We start from the raw sequence: 17,676 nt of genomic DNA on the forward strand, positions 1-17,676 counted from the left end.
ACGAGAGTCACTTGTTATTGATTGTGCCAAGAACATCAAGAAGTTCCTCGAGGTGTGACGCCCTCCGGAGGCTTGAGTTAGATTACTTCTTTCTCTTGTTTTATAGACTTGTTGTATGTTGTTCTTCATAACTCTTCTATGCAAAGCAACAATTTTAATTGGTAGTATTCAATAAAAAATTCCTTAAGTTATCTTTTGATCTTTGTTTAATCAAAATTACTGAATTATATTCTCAGAAGGAAATAGTTTAGTAAAGATCAAAAAGATTTAATTCATTGAGTTGAATTTACATATGCATATTTCACTTATTTCTGTTGAAATTAAATCTGTCTTATTGAAATAATCAAAGAATAAGAATTAGGTTTAATATTTAACAAGATAAGGTTTTATTATAAGTAGAAATACCTATAATAGATAGTATAATTCTATACTGAGAAGTTGAATTAAATCTTACCATATGTAATTAAAGAATTCTTTATTGTATGTTACAAGCTTTTGCATAGAAAAGGAAAATCCTGTGTATGATTAATTATTCTAAGTATCTTACTACACACTTATCTTTAGAGTTCATTAAACATTAGATTTAGCATAAATAGAAATTAATCACTTCTGTATTCGTATTTCTGTAAACACATCATTAAGAGTAAAGTAGCAAGTGAACTCAACCCGTTCCTCGTGGGATCGATCTTTTATTACTACGTTGCGATCCGTATACTTGCGGGAACTCAAAAGAGACGCAACAAGTATCACCATTATGCAACACCTTACCTCCATCTACCACGTTCCAAAGCATTTGACAATACCTACTGATTTCAAGGTTTATGTGGAATTTCTTTCTAATTCTATTCCCATAATCACCTATCCACTTAGATGTTTGATCTCTATTTGTGTGCAATCTAGTCATCACAAGCCTTCTAATATCCTCTAACATAGATATTATGCACTTAGTTCTAGGCTCAATTATCCTACTATTGAAAGCTTCACATAAATTATTGTCAAATATGTCATATTTTACCTGAGTATTGAAGTATGCCCTACACTAGTGACTTGGGTTTGTGTTGAGGATATCATCGAAGCCTTGTTTGGACTTCTTCTTAAGCTCAGTCATATTGACTTCAAAATCAGGGATGTTGTATGACTTAACACATGCCCAAAATTGTTGATAGAGTTCACTGCCTTTGCATTTCTTCCTCCAATTTGCATAAAGGTGTCTTGCATAACACCTTTGCTCACACAGAGGTAGCTTCTCATACATAGCATTAAGTAATCCCTACAAGAAAAGCATGATAGCAATACATTACAATAATTTACTAAACATTAACTTCTCTAAAAAATAATGCATGACAACAACACATAACAAGAATTTACTAAGCATTAACTTCTACATAAAAAAGCATGACATGAGAAATATAAAACTCAAGAAATGTGAGATGATTTACCTTTTATTGGTCAGATATAAATGTCCAACCCTCACCATCAGTTATATCCAAGTCCTTCTTCAAGTGGTCAATGAACCAATGCCAAGTAGACTTGCACTCCACATTTACAATAGCCCATGCTATTGGATACATCTGGTTATTGCCATCCCTACCCACTACAGTTAACAGTTCTCCCTTAATTGCACATTTGAGAAAACAACCATCAAGCACTGCTACCTTCCTACAACCAACAAGAAACCCTTTCTTCAAAGTGTTAAAGCAAATGTACATCCTGTCAAATACAATGAAGGCCATTAGGAATAGGTCTTTGCACTTGTAAGTTGCTACTACTTCCTGGATTTGCCTTGTCCACTTCTCCCAAATAATCCCATAATTTTACATATTCTCCCTTTGAGTCCCCATTCAACTTTGCCAAATATAGCATCTTTGCTCTCCTCATTTTAGTAATAGTAACTTCCACACTTACATCATTTTTCACTTATTTCTTCAAGTCCATAACTGTCATTGTTTCACAAGCTACAATCTTCGGCAACAAATGTTTTACCATCCATTTAGCACTGCACCTCCTATTTTTGAAAGAAATGGAGCAAGTTTGCTCATTTCTAAAGGTCTTCAACACAATGTCATTTCTTGACTCTTCCATTAATGCATAAACCATCCGGGGACAGTCCTTCTTAACACACTTAGCCAAATTGAATTGAGGTATTCCTAACAAACTTCACCTCTCTTCTTTCTTATATTGCCAATGTACTAACTGCTTCTTTAAACTCTAATTCATTCTTAAATGTCATACCCAAAGCAAATGTAACCTTCTCAGCATTAGGATTAAAGACTTTGTACTTATTTTTTCTTCTCTTCCTATGCTCATGCTCACTGTATCTCCATCACTGCCTTCTAGGCTGACTCGTCCATCAAAATCAACATAGTCAGTCAGGTTGCCATCCTCCTCATTTACTTCAGCAGGTTCTGCAGTTGCTCTACAATTTGAAGTTGATGGTTGAGCTGTTGTATTTGACCCCCCTCGGTTTCCTTCTAACTTTTTCTTCTTCTTATTTTGTTTATATTTTCTCATTGCTTCCCTTGCCTCTTGTAGCTCCTTATCACTGTTTGAAATCCACTCACATTCCACTAAGTCATCATCATCATCTTGCGCTGCAACATGAACAACTCCTTCCTCAACATTGTTATTTCCTTCCTTTATAGGTAACTTAACACATTCAGCTGCTTCTCCACTTCCCCTACCTTATTTCTTGCTTCATCAACTCCCTCAGCCCCACTATTTACCCTAATCCTAACAGATCCAATATCATTAAAAGCTTCACCAACTCCCTCAAATCCCTCGCCCTGCTGTCTACCCTAATTCCACCGGACCCTACCTCATTAAATACATTACAACCTCCCTCAATTCCCTCTTGTGGACTATCATTAACATCTGCCTCACCATTGCCCTCATTAGTGTCTTCAACCCAACAGTTAGGTCAAATAGTTCCACTATTTCCCTTCCACTTGAATTTACCCTTTTGTTCCCTATATATTTTATATTCAATATATACCTCTATCCTTTTCTTTGCGCTAGCCAATTCCATCATATCAGACAAGGCCCCACTCCACACTAGCCTAAAGCCTTGTGATATAGATGCATTGACAACTTTATAGTGCATTTGAAGAATAGTCTTAACACTAATAACTTTCTGGATTTTATCAATAAAAGAATTCGAACAAAAGGTAGAAGTATCTACTTCCACCTCCATCTTATCACCCCTCACATACTCTTTGACAATACCTCTCTCATTTGTCATAAAATTACCCCCCACAAGAAACATCAATTATAGCATTGCCATCCTTTAAAAGAAAACAACAAAAATATGCACATCAACAATAAAGCAATAAATGTTTACCCCCCATAAATATTTATTTATTTCCAGTTCAACAATAAAGCAATATTGTATACAAAAGAACCAAACAAATTATAGAAGAAATAGATTTTCCCCACAACCCACTGACATCAACAGAGAGTACACAAACAGTAACCCTGTCCCTTTATTCAGTCAAAAAACACATGCAATCGAGAAGAGAAACATCAACTATCAACAAAAAAGGCTTCGACATAAAGTATAGAAACAATAACCCTTTCCCTTTCTTCATTCAAAAAACACATGTAATCATATTTCTCAAATCATCAACCATCAATAAGAAATGCATCGATTTGCTCAAAATCAAAGAAACAAAAAAACAAATAAAATGGAAATGTATAAAATGGACTCAAAACTGGAAAAGAGTTAAGAATGAATGGATTTGACACTAACCTTCATCAATGAATGTGATTAGTTCCTTCTTCGAGTCCTCTCCTCTGCGATTCGTCCTTCTTCTCAATTGAATCATTTAGTATAGTGCTTTGATTCTTTAAAGACAAGGATTCAATTCGTTTTGTGTTAGGATGTGAATGCGCTAGGGTTAGTTTCTCTCTATTTTGGGAGAGCTTTGATTTTCCAATTCATTGATTGAGAGAGAGTTGGGTGGAGAGTAGGATTTTTGTTAAGGGCAATTTTATCCTTAAACATTTACACATCACTGCTTGATACATCAAATCCGATGTGTCATGATACTTGGTGTCCTAATTGGCTTCATTTTTAACAAATAGTGTGTCCCATACGTCCTATTCATAATTTCGGCAATCCACGTAGGACGGTGACACCAAAATGAAAAAAAAATTAATCGGTTCAGACACTTGATTATAAATGTTTTCCGTTGAGACGCTAAAATAGAAAATTATTAGAAGTTCAGACATTAAATTTATAATTAAGCCTTTTGAAAATTAATAATTTTTTATCTTTAAATACTTTTATGAGTGAATATTTCAGTCCATCATTAAATTTTTTCTTAGATTATTTGAAGTATTTTAAAATTTTTTAATATATACCCATTCTTATTCGGAATTCAACTAATTAAGCAATTAATGTCATTTTTTGTCATTTCAAATTAAATAGCAACTATTTTCAGTGAACAATGCTAATTTAAACCGATAATAGACAACTACTAGCTAATAACTATCAATTAGTAAAACAAAAAAAGAGGGATCAATTGATCCCTCATTTTTGTTAATACATCCACCATTGTTGTTATACATAGTTGTTAGTTGTTTTATATAGCTATTTATAACAACAGCAGTGGACGTATAAAACAACAAATAGTTATGTATAACGGTAGTGATGGATGTATTAACAAAAAAGAGGGGTCAATTGATCCCTCTTATTTGAAAGTTTTCTTTATATACGTGGTTTAATTACTCGTTGCCCCTCTTATTTCTTGTTACTGACTCCTTTTACATGTAACAAAATTATAAGTTTGGGTAAGGAGGGAAATTTTGACCCCAAAAGAAAATTTTACAGATATAACAGCTAACAGCTTACTAAAATAACTAATATTATTGAACAATTCTTTAGATTATGAAATATTTTTATGTCTTCACTACAAAAGGAGGCGTTTCAAGGCTTTTAGAATTGAAGAGCCAGAGGAAAAGAAAGCTCAGTTAGCAAATCACAAAAACCCTAGCTTGGTAAGGGACTAAGGGGCTTTGAGTTTGATTGAGCTAGAAGAGGTCATTGTTTCACTTTCACACTTAGGCCCACATGTCCTGTTCTTTTGTTGCTCACCAATTCAATCCTACTTTCCACCTACAACGTAAATTGCTTGTTTTGTCTTCACAAGATTTTTGTAGGTCTTTTTTTTTCTTTTTTAATTTTTTGTCAAATAAAAACCATAAAGAGGGAAAAATTTAGATTAACTTATTAAAAATATCTGAAATTAGTAAATTTTTAATTCCTAAGTAATTTTTTATATCTTTAAATTTTATTTAATGGTTTTTTTCCCTTTTTTATCAAACAAAAACTTAAAAACAAATGTAAGGATTAATTATTATAAATATATGATCTTCTCAAAAAAAATTATTAAAATATCTGAAACTTGTTCTATATACATTTTGAAAATTAATAGTTATAATCCTTAAATATTTTTTATGAGTGAATATCTTGGTCCATCATTATCAAATTATACAAATTTTATGGTAGATTAGTTTTAGTATTTTAAATTAGATTTCACTCTGACCCTTAATTATCTTTAATCTTTAAATTACTTTAATTCTGAATAAAAAAATTAAAATTATTTAATCGTTTTTAAATTAAGAAGGAAGAAAGATTTTACACTAATGGAATTAAAAAATTTTCTGTACACTTTTAATTAATTTTAGAACATTAAGGACCAAAATGTATATTAAAATAAATATTTAGTATCCTTTTGAAATTAACCGAAAAGTTTGTTATAGTTACGGTACTGGTGTAAATTGTAAAACTCACATAATAGTGCCGAGTTTGAAGGCAAATGAAAAACTAATCCCAATTCCCTTTTGATTTCTTTTTATCCCAAAAAACAAACGAGGCCAAACCTCGCCATTTCGACTGTATTCCTCAGCTGCCAAATGCTCCTCCACAATTTGCTTTCTCTCTTGCTCTGCAAAGCTTTCAGGTCTCTCTCTATACTTCCTTTACTAATCCCAGATGTCATTTTCTCTTCTTTCTTTATTTGAATCGCTTTTCATGATCTAAGAGTTGCTCCGCTGCTGATATTTTCTTTTATTTGTCTTTTAGTGGTTCATTTCGTTGTTGATGGGTTTAGTTGTTTTTTACTCTCAGCATTTTGTGGAAATTGACTCTTTGTTGTTGGGTTGGGGTTAGTAATGTAGATTATTCTTTATTTTAAGCTCTACCATTGAATTTGTTTAGCATTTTTATACTTCATGACAAAGTCTTTCATTGCGAATTGTGCTTAAATTTTTTCTGTTAGGTTATTCCTATTATTTGAATGTGGGTTTGTGTGTAGTTATATGTCAGGTTCTTTTTTGCATGCTAAATATTGATGGATTTTCTGGTTTTTTTTGTCAGGGTTTGGAAGTGAATATTTCTCAGTATAGTTAGGTGTTTTAAGTGAGTTTGGTGCTTGAAGCTAGTGTTATTATTTCATCAGCCCAATTCAAGATGGCAGCTTGTGTGTCGCCATATTGTACAGCTTCTGATACTAGGAACCCAATGGGGATGGTAACTGTTCTTGGAGGGAGAGTGTCAGTGGAGAATCACCTGGGGAAAGTTGGTTCTCTAAAAATGTCTGATGATAAGAATAGGTATCTGGGTGCTAGCCAAAAGTCAAAAATTTCAAATTCTAAGTGTTTGGCAAAGTCTCATAGTGTTAGCCCATATCACAATAAAGACCCGTTTCTGGACCTTCATCCTGAAATATCAATGCTTAGAGGTGAGGGAAACAATACAGTAACTACTCCAAGGAAGGATACTTCGAGTGGAACTGTTACTGATAGCTTAGGAGATGAATCTGGTCCAAGTAATTATAATGAAGCTAAGATCAAAGTTATTGGTGTTGGAGGTGGTGGGTCGAATGCAGTCAACCGCATGATAGAGAGTTCGATGAAGGGTGTGGAGTTTTGGATTGTCAATACAGATGTGCAGGCTATGAAAATGTCTCCTGTATTTCCAGAGAATCGTTTGCAAATTGGTCAGGAGCTGACTAGAGGTCTTGGAGCTGGAGGTAACCCTGAGATTGGAATGAATGCTGCCAAAGAAAGCAAAGAAGCAATAGAGGAGGCACTTTATGGTTCTGATATGGTCTTTGTCACAGTAAGTTCAGCATCTGTAACATCAGAGTTCTTTAATAATGATTATGTTACACTGATACACTCGCTATCTATATGCTTTTTAAGGGTGAAAAATAAATGTAAACATCATGGATTTTATGTGTTGTTAACTGGTAGCTCTTGTCAACATTTCAAAGTTAGAGGAGATGAACAGATTATGTGGCGGTCTAAAATGAAACAGAAAAACTTTCCCAAATACTGGTTCAACCTTGTGTCTTGATACAGGGAACTAGGCATGTGACAATTTTTTAAGCAACAATTGATATTTTCTGGTCCATATATTGGTCTATGATATGAGCAGTACATTGGTTTGATCATTACTGTTTCAATTTGGTGTAACCATGTATCATTTTCTTTAATTTTTTTTAATGCTGTTCTTCTGGAATTATGGTTGATTTCATATGATAGTTTTGCATGGCATTTAGTTTTCCTTGTTTTTTCATTTCTGTGACCAGCTGCCAGTAGCAGATTGCTTATCTCTGGAGTCGCTAATGCACTGTGTATTACGGTCATATTCCTGTCTAATCTCAGGTCATTGTAAGCTTGTTGCAAAATATATTATGAAGTTACTCTGTACTGGTTTATAATAGGAAAAATACTATATGTAGCTGGATACAGCAATGCCTGAGCTGTTTAAATTGCTGAGTATAATAGGAAAAATACTATAATAGGAAAAATTGCTGATCTGTTTAATTTGACACCATTATTTTCAATGAAGCCTCAGAAAGAAAAAAGGATCTGAGAGAAAATCCAATAAAGGATGGACACATTTGTATACATAATCAACTTGGAGATGACCTATATCCTATCTGAACTGCTTGGGGTGTAATTGAGGTGACTTGAGAACTTAGCTTGGATGAGCATATATAAATGGATAATGACATCATTGTCTTATTTTTTGGATCTCAAAAGTTTCGTAACAAACTCAAAAAGTGTTACTATTGTCTAATATTATAGTTGTTTGGTGTAGGATGTATGGATTTCTGTCTTACACTTGTACTCTTTATCTTGAAATGTCGAGGTCTCTGCTGATACTTACTCATCTTAAAGTCATCTAGGTGCCAGAGGATGAAATCTTTTGCTGGGTGTGTGTATATATATGTTTATGTAGTTTTATTTCTCTTATTTGAAACTTTAAGCTTCCATATGCAGGCTGGAATGGGTGGGGGAACTGGCACTGGTGGGGCTCCTGTGATTGCAGGTGTTGCAAAGTCAATGGGTATATTGACAGTTGGTATAGTCACAACTCCTTTTTCTTTCGAGGGACGAAGAAGAGCAGTCCAGGCCCAGGAAGGAATTGCATCTTTAAGAGATAATGTTGATACACTGATTGTCATTCCAAATGACAAATTATTGACTGCCGTTTCCCAGTCTACCCCAGTAACAGAGGCATTTAACCTGGCTGATGATATTTTACGACAGGGTGTTCGTGGTATCTCTGATATCATTACGGTGTGTATTGAAAAAAGTAAAAGAGAAATTCTATACATTGTTTCGTATACTAGGAGCCATAATTATTAGCTAGCACTCTTTCTAACTTCATGGTTCATGGTAATTGAACTCATTCCTTCTAGAGTTTACTGGTGGTCCTCTAGAATGGTCTGCAAATTGCAAGTTAGATATGCGGGTTCATGTGATTACTTTGTCGTGGAAATAGTTATATATTTATGAATTTTTTTGGCATAAACACCCATCTGCATTTATGCATTGGAACTTCTCTGAATAACATTGGAATGCATATACTTCAAAATATGTGCATTCTCTGATTTATCGTCTATTGGTTAAATAAAATGAGAGAGTAGTTTTCATGCTGAATATCATGCATATTTTTGACCTTTGGAAACTATCCTTTGAACTCTAATCAGTGGTAGGTTTGATGAATTGCAGATTCCAGGTTTGGTAAATGTGGATTTTGCTGATGTGCGAGCTATAATGGCAAATGCTGGATCTTCATTGATGGGGATAGGAACTGCAACTGGTAATTTTAAGCTACTTGTCACACTTTTAACCTTTCCTTTTCACTTTGTATTCCAACTTGAATTTACATTTGGCCTCTTACATGAAGAGACTTGTTCAAAACTTGGAGCTACCTGATGTAAAAAATGAGATATTCCTTTGCCAAGGAAAACAAGCAAGTGGTTGCCTAATGCTCAGCAGCTTATATATTTAATCACTGTTTGAAAAAAGAGATTAGTGGGGTTGGTGGGGTGTAACTTCAGCTTATTCTACTTCCCATATTTTTTCATGGAGGCTAAGTATCATGTTGATTAACTGACAATAGCCTAATAGTCTAGTGTATAGTTCATAATTCATTTTATAAAAATTAGGAAAAAGTCATTATTAACAAATTTAACAAGGTGTGTACTGTAAACTACAGTTAAAAATATCGAAGTTGTAACTAATAGTCTCAAATGGACAAGTAGTCAAGTACAATGATTTTATTGCACACATGAGGTTTAAGGGCTGAATAGCTGAAGTTTCAAAGTTCAAGAGCGTAAATATAGTTTATTCCTAAATGGATCAGAAAGGCTAAAACTGCTTAAGATTCAGAATTTGTACTAGGTACTTGCAGAATACTGGGAAAAAGATAGATTATTTCCTTGCTATTTCAATTGTTTTTTTCTGATTGATGATTCATGTAAACATTTATGAGGAAACAAAACAATAAGCACACCTTTTTGCTTTGTTCATTTCACCCGGTATTATGTAAATCATGATGCCCAATTTCTTTGTTTTCTGTGTTTTGATTGCCTAAAAATGCCTCTCTATTACCATGTAGTTCTGTCTTGGATTTCAAGGTTACGTTGTCATCAAGCATTATTTGGGCATTCAAAAAGTTAATTTCCATTTTTTCGTGTTTCTGTACAGGGAAAACAAGGGCCAGAGATGCTGCATTAAATGCAATTCAATCACCTTTATTGGATATTGGTATAGAAAGGGCAACTGGAATTGTATGGAACATTACCGGTGGAAGTGATTTGACTTTATTTGAGGTACTGCTTCTATTTCACTCTGGTTGGACGGGTGGATTGCATCTTGTTTAATGCCTCAATATTATATTGTATTTTGAAAAATCATATAGCAACTATTACTTGTATGAAAGCTCATCTGTTATAGGTAATCGAAGAAATTTTCAGCTTAAAGCTATATTTTTGGGGATTTGTTTTCTCTATATAATTGTTGTGAGAAAAGCTATCCACTTCTGGCCACTAATTTCTGTGATCAGTTCCTCCAATAACTATCCTTGCTTTAAACGAAACTTGTTTTTCTCATCACCTTCACAGTGAAATTGTAAAAATTTTTTATGTTGCTCCTGTAACTCCCGCTGTTTGATGGTGTACCTTGCCTTGTAATTAAACAAGGGGATATTGCAGGGGCATATTTAGCCAATTTTCACACTAGTAACTTGCTTGAAGATGTCTAATCCTCATCTTTCGTATCTTGTCTACAACTGGGAAAAATGTTACTGGGTGCATATTAGATTTTGTTTTATATGGCTTTGAAACTGTTTGGTGTCAGCTATATTTTTGCCATAGAGAATCATAATTTAGAGCCAGAAGTGAATTCATAGCTTCTATTGTAGTTGACGTAATAATTTATTATTTCCATATTCTCTGACAAACTTGACAATTCTTCCAGGTTAATGCTGCAGCAGAGGTTATATACGACCTTGTAGATCCGACTGCAAATTTAATTTTTGGAGCAGTGATAGATCCATCACTAAGCGGTCAAGTAAGTCATTGCTTACCGTAACAGGACTTGTGCAAACTTTTAAATCAGAGATCTTAATCACTGTTTATTTGGGTCATAAGAAATGGGCATTAGCGTTGGAAAACTATTATGAGTTGAACTCTGTTAGTATAGCTCCAGCATGAATGTCATGGCTCTTCTGATAATCCCAATCAATTTCTACCTCTTTATTTGTTCCCCCTTCTTTTTCCTGTGTAACAATTACAAATATCTCCCCCCTTTTGGCCAATATTTCCCTCAAACTGTAAAGCTTGCATGGATTTGGACTTTGAGTGCTTGACCACCACACCTTGAATTTTACTTGATATCTTAACCGTGGACCTCTTTACTGCTACTTGATTAGACTTGGAACTTTTTTTTTTTGGAGTGAAAGACTTGGAACCTTTTGAATCCAATTCATATAAGTGGATTTTAAAATTTTAATCGACATGGTTTTCATTCAGGTCAGCATAACTCTAATTGCAACTGGATTTAAGAGGCAAGAGGAGAATGAAAGCAGGCCCCTTCAGGTCTCTCTCTCTCTCTCTCTCTCAACACGCACGATAACATGTGCATTGCAATATTTTGCTTATTGATGGTTAAAATGCAGGCAAGTCAACTATCGCCAGGAGATGTAACCTTTGGGATAAATCGGCGACCCTCTTTTACTGAAGGTAGTTCAGTGGAGATTCCTGAGTTCCTCAAAAAGAAAGGTCGCTCTCGCTATCCAAGAGCTTAATTTATAGTTCCACAAAATGGTCACTGCGAATGTCCATTGTAGGGATCTACATTACATTTATGTAGGTATTAGTCACGCGATGCCTTTTGTGTTTTCTGTCTTTGAGATATGAAGAGTGTAATGCTTGTTTAGAATATAGCATTCCCTAATAAGTTATACATGTTTTGGGGCCTAAATAGCTAACCAGAAGAAAACATATATATAGAGAGTTATTTTCTTTCCAAATATTTAATAATTTATCAGGAAATTTTCTCAGATTACAACTCTCAGGTCTGGAGTGGCTTGTATGATGTGTTCAGCTGTAAGTGGAGGTAAAAGGCCATTTGTTGAGTTGAGCTTTTTGTTTCAAAGAGTGTTATTGAGATTAATGTAACAGACCCACATCTCAAATTTCCAGAGGTCCTGGAAATGAAATGATTTAGATGCTTGGATCAGAAAATATGGTACGAGCCCTTAGGGACCTTATTAGGCTATTTGAATATAAAGGGTTTAGAAAGAAGGCATGTTCTTCAAGTTCTGCATCCCCATCGTTGATCATATACTTTGGAACATAGATCATCGACGTAACAGTCTATTTGACATTTAGAAAAAAGTAAATAAATTTGAGAATATTGTTTGCCCATCTTAAGCTTTTATGATAAAAACAGATGAATTTCAACTCAAAAAAATAAAGCTCCTGTGTCTTTTTACATATTTTCAATATTTTATTTTTATGATAAAAAATAAAATTTAATGTATATTACTATTATTATTATTATTCTTTTGGTTAGGAGGTAGCTGTCTCTTTTCAATGCAGGTTAATCTCCCATTTGAGAGAGTCCACACTAATCTTCCTTTTGAATGATAGAGTTTAAAAGTTTTATAGTACTCTTAACAAGTACGCTTCTCGAAATATCAAAATAATATAATATTATTTTAATAACAATTCACAAAACAAATAATAAGTATCCCACCTTTGTTGATTTTTATTGAAAACAATATGAAAAAGACTTTTTTTGTCAATTGATTTTTTCCCTGATAGCGGTGCAGTTGGTTAGCCTATTCGTGAAGCATGATAGCTGGCCTCAATCGCGGGTTTCGGTCCGATTTTCCACCGTGATGGTTCTGATCATGGTTTCTAGTAATATGTGCATTTTGTTAAAATAATAATTCAGTTTTAAGGTTGTATTCTTCTTTTGAAAAAATTAATATGAGTTTAAAAATATTGGTAAATTTTATTTTAAATAACTTTTAGAATGTTTATATTCACATATAATAAATAGAATTAATTAATTTTACAAAATAATCAAATAAATTATCATTTTATTTTGTCTAAATGTTATTAATTAGATAAATTGTTAGAAAATTTTGAAAAATGCCTCAAATAATGTAATTTTGAACTAAGTGAACAATTTAAAAGGAAAAGAAAATGTTAAACTCCTATTTGCATCAAACAGTACAATTTTAGACTAAATATTTCACTTTTTTTTTTTACCATTTTACTTTTTAGATTTTTAAAAATAAAGTGTATTTCAAAAAAAAAAAATTCTTAAGTAAAGTGTATCACGGTAAAAGATTATTTAGAATTTTAGAAGTATATAAAATAAGCTAATTGATTATAATTTTGAAAATAAAAATAAAAAATTTTTGGTTCGAATCTAACCAGAACTCCAGTCATTTGCTGATTTCGGTTTAGATTTTAATATTCACATGAACCTTAACTGGCCCTTGAACCGGTGATTCCGGTCTAGTTCCAATTCATTCACAGTGCAATTTGATTTCGATTCAAATTGAACTGGTGGCCATGCCAAATGATAGCAGTTGTCGATTCAAGCATCCATTAAAGCAAGCATAAGTTTTTATAGTTTGATTCAGAAAGAGTCCTATTTGGCGCAACTTGAAATCCATAAAATATAACCTATTAAAAATGAAAGGGAGCAATAATAGGAAGGTTAATTGTTTTGGATGGAAAAGATATAGTGATTGCATCTTCTAGCCATCAATTGGTTTGTTAGACATGTTATTTGATGAAAAAATAACAATGAAAGTGGTAATTTTATTTTCAAAAATAAGATGGATGTTAGACACATGTTATTTGATGGGAAGATAACACTAAAAGAGGATTAGTATTGTGCGATGACATGGGTTAGGGTAAAAAATGTTCAACCATATCCGTCGTGCATGCGTTAAATGAGCAAACACTATGCAAGGATGTTTATGTCCTTAGGCTCAAAGTTGGAATGATAAAAGACTAACAAGATGAGACATGCATGCAAGATGGGAGAAGCATAGAATTGGATTTTTTTTGCATACTTAATGGTTACAATTTGCATGCTGAGATGTTACTGTCAGGAAAAACATGAAAATTTTGGTTTTATGATGGTCATTGTTGGACCCATATAAACTTAATTGGTTGTAAGAGCTTTGAGGATGATTTGTAGGTGCACACTATGGAGAGATTTTCATCCCAACATTCTTTGAGGATTTAAGGGTATAACAAGTCTTAGTTCGTGAGAAAATGGATTGAGAGCCTTATTTTATTCTTGAGCAATTTGAATTATGGATGAGGGTTGAACTAGGTTAGTAAGTTGAAGTAGTGATTGTGTATTGAATTACAATGACAATATGTAAAACTAGATATCAACCTAATATTTGCATTTTCTAGTAGTTCAACCACTAGCTTGAAAAATGGTCGGGCCACAGACATTAATGAAAGAATCGTATTGTGGGATATTCTTGATAGTAATATGAAAGGTAGTATTTTTATGTGGATTATAATTCATATGATAATGGGATGCATGAACGTTAAAGGATATATGTATAAGATGTCATGCTCAGAATGGTAAATTAGACAAGCCAAATTATGCGTTTAGAAAATGTTTGAATTACATACACATTAAAGCATAAAATATGCATTCTAAAAGTCAAAAAATAAAAAAGCATTCATGCTTGTGTTAGGCAAAAAGATTACATGCATATTGATATTTGTGCAAAACAATAAATGTTTGTAGTTTTTTATCATTAAGATGAAGCCTAAAACTTGAATTTTAAATTTTTATTCTGTCATATTTATTAAATAATTCACCTACAATTCATACGGCCAATATAGTCATTTCAAATGGACTACCAAAAGTTGTGTCGGGCATAAATTATGCCAAAACCATTTATTGTTTTAGATATTTGGCACAATTTGTGCTTACCACAACTTGAAATTTGTGAAGTTAAATTATTGATGTAACCCTATGAAAAATGGATGAAAAAAAAATGGTAAGAAGGGTAATTGTTTTGGAAGGAAAAACAAATATAGTGATTGCATCGTCCAGCAACCAATTGGTTTGCTTTGTTTTGTCCCCTAAATAATAATTTTATTTCAAAAATAAGATGGAAGTTAGACACTTATAGTTTAATGAGAAGATAACAATGGAAGAGGTAATTTTATTTTAAAAACAAGATGGATGTTAGATGCTTGTCATTTGATGGGAAGATAACAATGAAAGATGATTAGTATTGTGCAATGGCTTGTGGTTAGGGCAAATGCTCAATCATATCCTTTGGGTATACATCGTCGATGTCATATAATTGTATTAAATGACAAACAGTATGCAAGGATGAATTGCTATTTGATTTCCTTTCTCTTGGCCCGAACTTGCTTTGATTGTAGATCAGCAAGATGAGCCATACATGTAAGACATGAGAATATGAGCTTAGATCTTTTGCGTACTTAATGATTGCAATTTATATGCTAAGATGTTCGTTATTTGTAGAGAAAAATGTGAAAATTTTGGGCTATATGACGGTCATTGCTAGACATAAAAAAAACTATTAATTGGTTGTAAGAGATTTTAGGATGATTTGTAGGTGCACACTATAGAGAGATTTCCATCCCTAGATATTTTTGAGGATTAAGTGTGTAACATAGCAAATCTTAGCTTGTGAGCAAATGAAATAAAAGCATCATTTGGTTCTCATACTATTTGAAATGTAGATGAGGGTTGAACTAAGTTAGTAAATTAGAGTAGTGATTGTGTATTGAATGGCAACAACAACGTATGACACTAGATATCAATCTGACAATTGCATTTTTCAGTAATTCATTCACTAAATTGAAAAATGGACAGGGTTATGAATAACAATAGAAGGATGGCGTTGAGAGATATTTTTGGTTGCGACTTGAAAGGTAGTATTTTTATGTGGATTATAATTTAGAGGATAATGAGATGCATGAACAATAAATGATATGTATGCCATATATTATTCTAAGAACGGTAAAGCCAAATGATGCGAATAGAAGATGTTAAAATTACACATGTATCCTAGCACAAAATTTTCATTCTAAAAGTCAATAAAAAAAATTCATGCTTATGCTGGGCAAACATATTACATGTACATTGATATTTGTGCAAATAATAAATGCTTTATAGGTTCTAATCATTATGGTAACAAAGCGAAGGCCCAAGTTTGAATTCAAATTTTCATTCTCTTTCCTCTTCATTAAACAATTCACCCACAACTAATAACATCAATGTGACCGTTTAAATTGAAGCACCACAAGTTGTGACAGACATAAGTTGTACCAAAACCATTTACTGTTTTATAATCCTTCTATTTAGTACAACTTGTACATGATACAACTTAAAATGTATAAAGTTATTCCACTAATGTAACCCTATGAAAAATGGAGGGAAGAAATTATAAGAAAACTAATTGTCTTGAAAGAAAAAAGATGTAGTAATTGCATCTTCTAACAACCAATTGGTTTCTTTTGTTTTGTCCCTTAAAAGATAATTTTTTTTTAGTTTTTAAAAAAACATGAATGTTGGACATTGTAATTTGATGGGAAGATACCAATTAAAGAAGTAATTTAACAAGATGAATGTTAAACAATTGTCATTTGATTAAAAATAAGAGGTAATTTTATTTCAAACATAAGATAGGTATTAGACACTTGTTATTTGATGAGAAGATGATAATGAAAGAGGATTAATATTGTCTAATATCTTGGAGCTAGGCAAATAATCAATCATATCATTTGTGCATACATCATACATGTCATCCGATTAGTGTTTAATAGCCAAAGAATATAAAAATAGATTTGTTATTAAATTTTTGTACTTGGGCTAAGCTTGGAGTGATGGTAGACTAGTAATATAAGACATGCATGCAAGATGAGAAAAGCATGAGCTTGGATAAGTTGTGTACTTAATGATTGCAATTTGCACTTAGTTACACGAATACCTTAAAAGGTTCAAGTACCCATGTCAGATACCGACATCTCTTAGATACTTTCAGATAAGTGTTAGACATTTTAAAAAATATGTCCTATTATTTATTTTATTTTATTAATTTCAAACATTTTAAGGACATATCTGAGAAATTTTGAGGACATTTATGAGACACTTTAGAGACACATTTGAAAATTCTATTAAACTTTAGATAAATTCATTAACAAAAATTTTAAAGTTGTTGTCTTGCATATATAGTCATTAATTATTAATAGTTAAAATAAAAAATTAAAATATACATAAAAGAATGAAAAATCTCTATCTTATAATTACAATTTATAATTTATTACATATCTATATTATTATCAAATTCAAGAATTAATTCACAATATTGGTTTGAAATCAGTAATTCACAAGGCTTTTTTAAAAAAGAATTGACAATATTATATTTAACCAACTAAAGTGTGAAATATTTTTGGGGATTAATTTGATCTCGTTTAAAGATATTAGAATTATTGAAATTGTCAATTTATCTCTAAATAAGTTCAGAGATGCTATGATTTCAATGATAATATTCATTTTGAGAATTTGACTAATTATGTTGAAATAAGAAATGGAGTATTTTTTATTTTATGTTTATGACTTGTTATAAATAATTATTTTACTTAATAGAATTATTAATAAATTATACTTATTAAGTATATTGTGATCTCGTTTAAAGATATTAGAATTATTAAAATTGTCAATTTATCTCTGAATAAGCTAGAGATGCTATGATTTCAATGATAATATTCATTTTGAGAATTTAACTAATTGTGGTGAAATAAGAAATGGAGTATTTTTTATTTTATGTTTATGACTTATTATAAA

At 32.2% G+C, this 17,676-nt stretch overlaps 1 protein-coding gene across 1 annotated transcript; it reads left to right on the forward strand.

Annotated features, from left to right (window-relative positions):
* Positions 1 to 5,801: 5,801 nt before the first annotated feature.
* On the forward strand, positions 5,802 to 11,860 carry FTSZ2-1 (Tubulin/FtsZ family protein). Its single transcript, XM_089718233.1, has 8 exons — positions 5,802 to 5,960; positions 6,377 to 7,120; positions 8,290 to 8,589; positions 9,025 to 9,115; positions 10,006 to 10,130; positions 10,777 to 10,869; positions 11,331 to 11,396; positions 11,477 to 11,860. Exons 2-8 carry the CDS (start codon positions 6,470 to 6,472, stop codon positions 11,603 to 11,605), a joined length of 1,455 nt encoding a protein of 484 aa, XP_089574359.1. The 5' UTR covers positions 5,802 to 5,960; positions 6,377 to 6,469; the 3' UTR covers positions 11,606 to 11,860.
* The last annotated feature ends 5,816 nt before the right edge of the window (positions 11,861 to 17,676 follow it).

This window comes from Jatropha curcas, chromosome 2, assembly GCF_041381405.1.
Source record: "Jatropha curcas cultivar XTBG-Jc1 chromosome 2, XTBG_Jcur_1.0, whole genome shotgun sequence".
Taxonomy (NCBI): domain Eukaryota; kingdom Viridiplantae; phylum Streptophyta; class Magnoliopsida; order Malpighiales; family Euphorbiaceae; genus Jatropha; species Jatropha curcas.

Bases quoted from the DNA above. Each gene is read 5' to 3' on its own strand.
- FTSZ2-1 (XM_089718233.1), top strand. From the start codon at position 6,470: ATGGCAGCTTGTGTGTCGCCATATTGTACAGCTTCTGATACTAGGAAC. The intron at 8,590-9,024 runs GTGTGTATTGAA...GATGAATTGCAG, and splicing joins GTATCTCTGATATCATTACG to ATTCCAGGTTTGGTAAATGT. The intron at 10,131-10,776 runs GTACTGCTTCTA...CAATTCTTCCAG, and splicing joins GTGATTTGACTTTATTTGAG to GTTAATGCTGCAGCAGAGGT.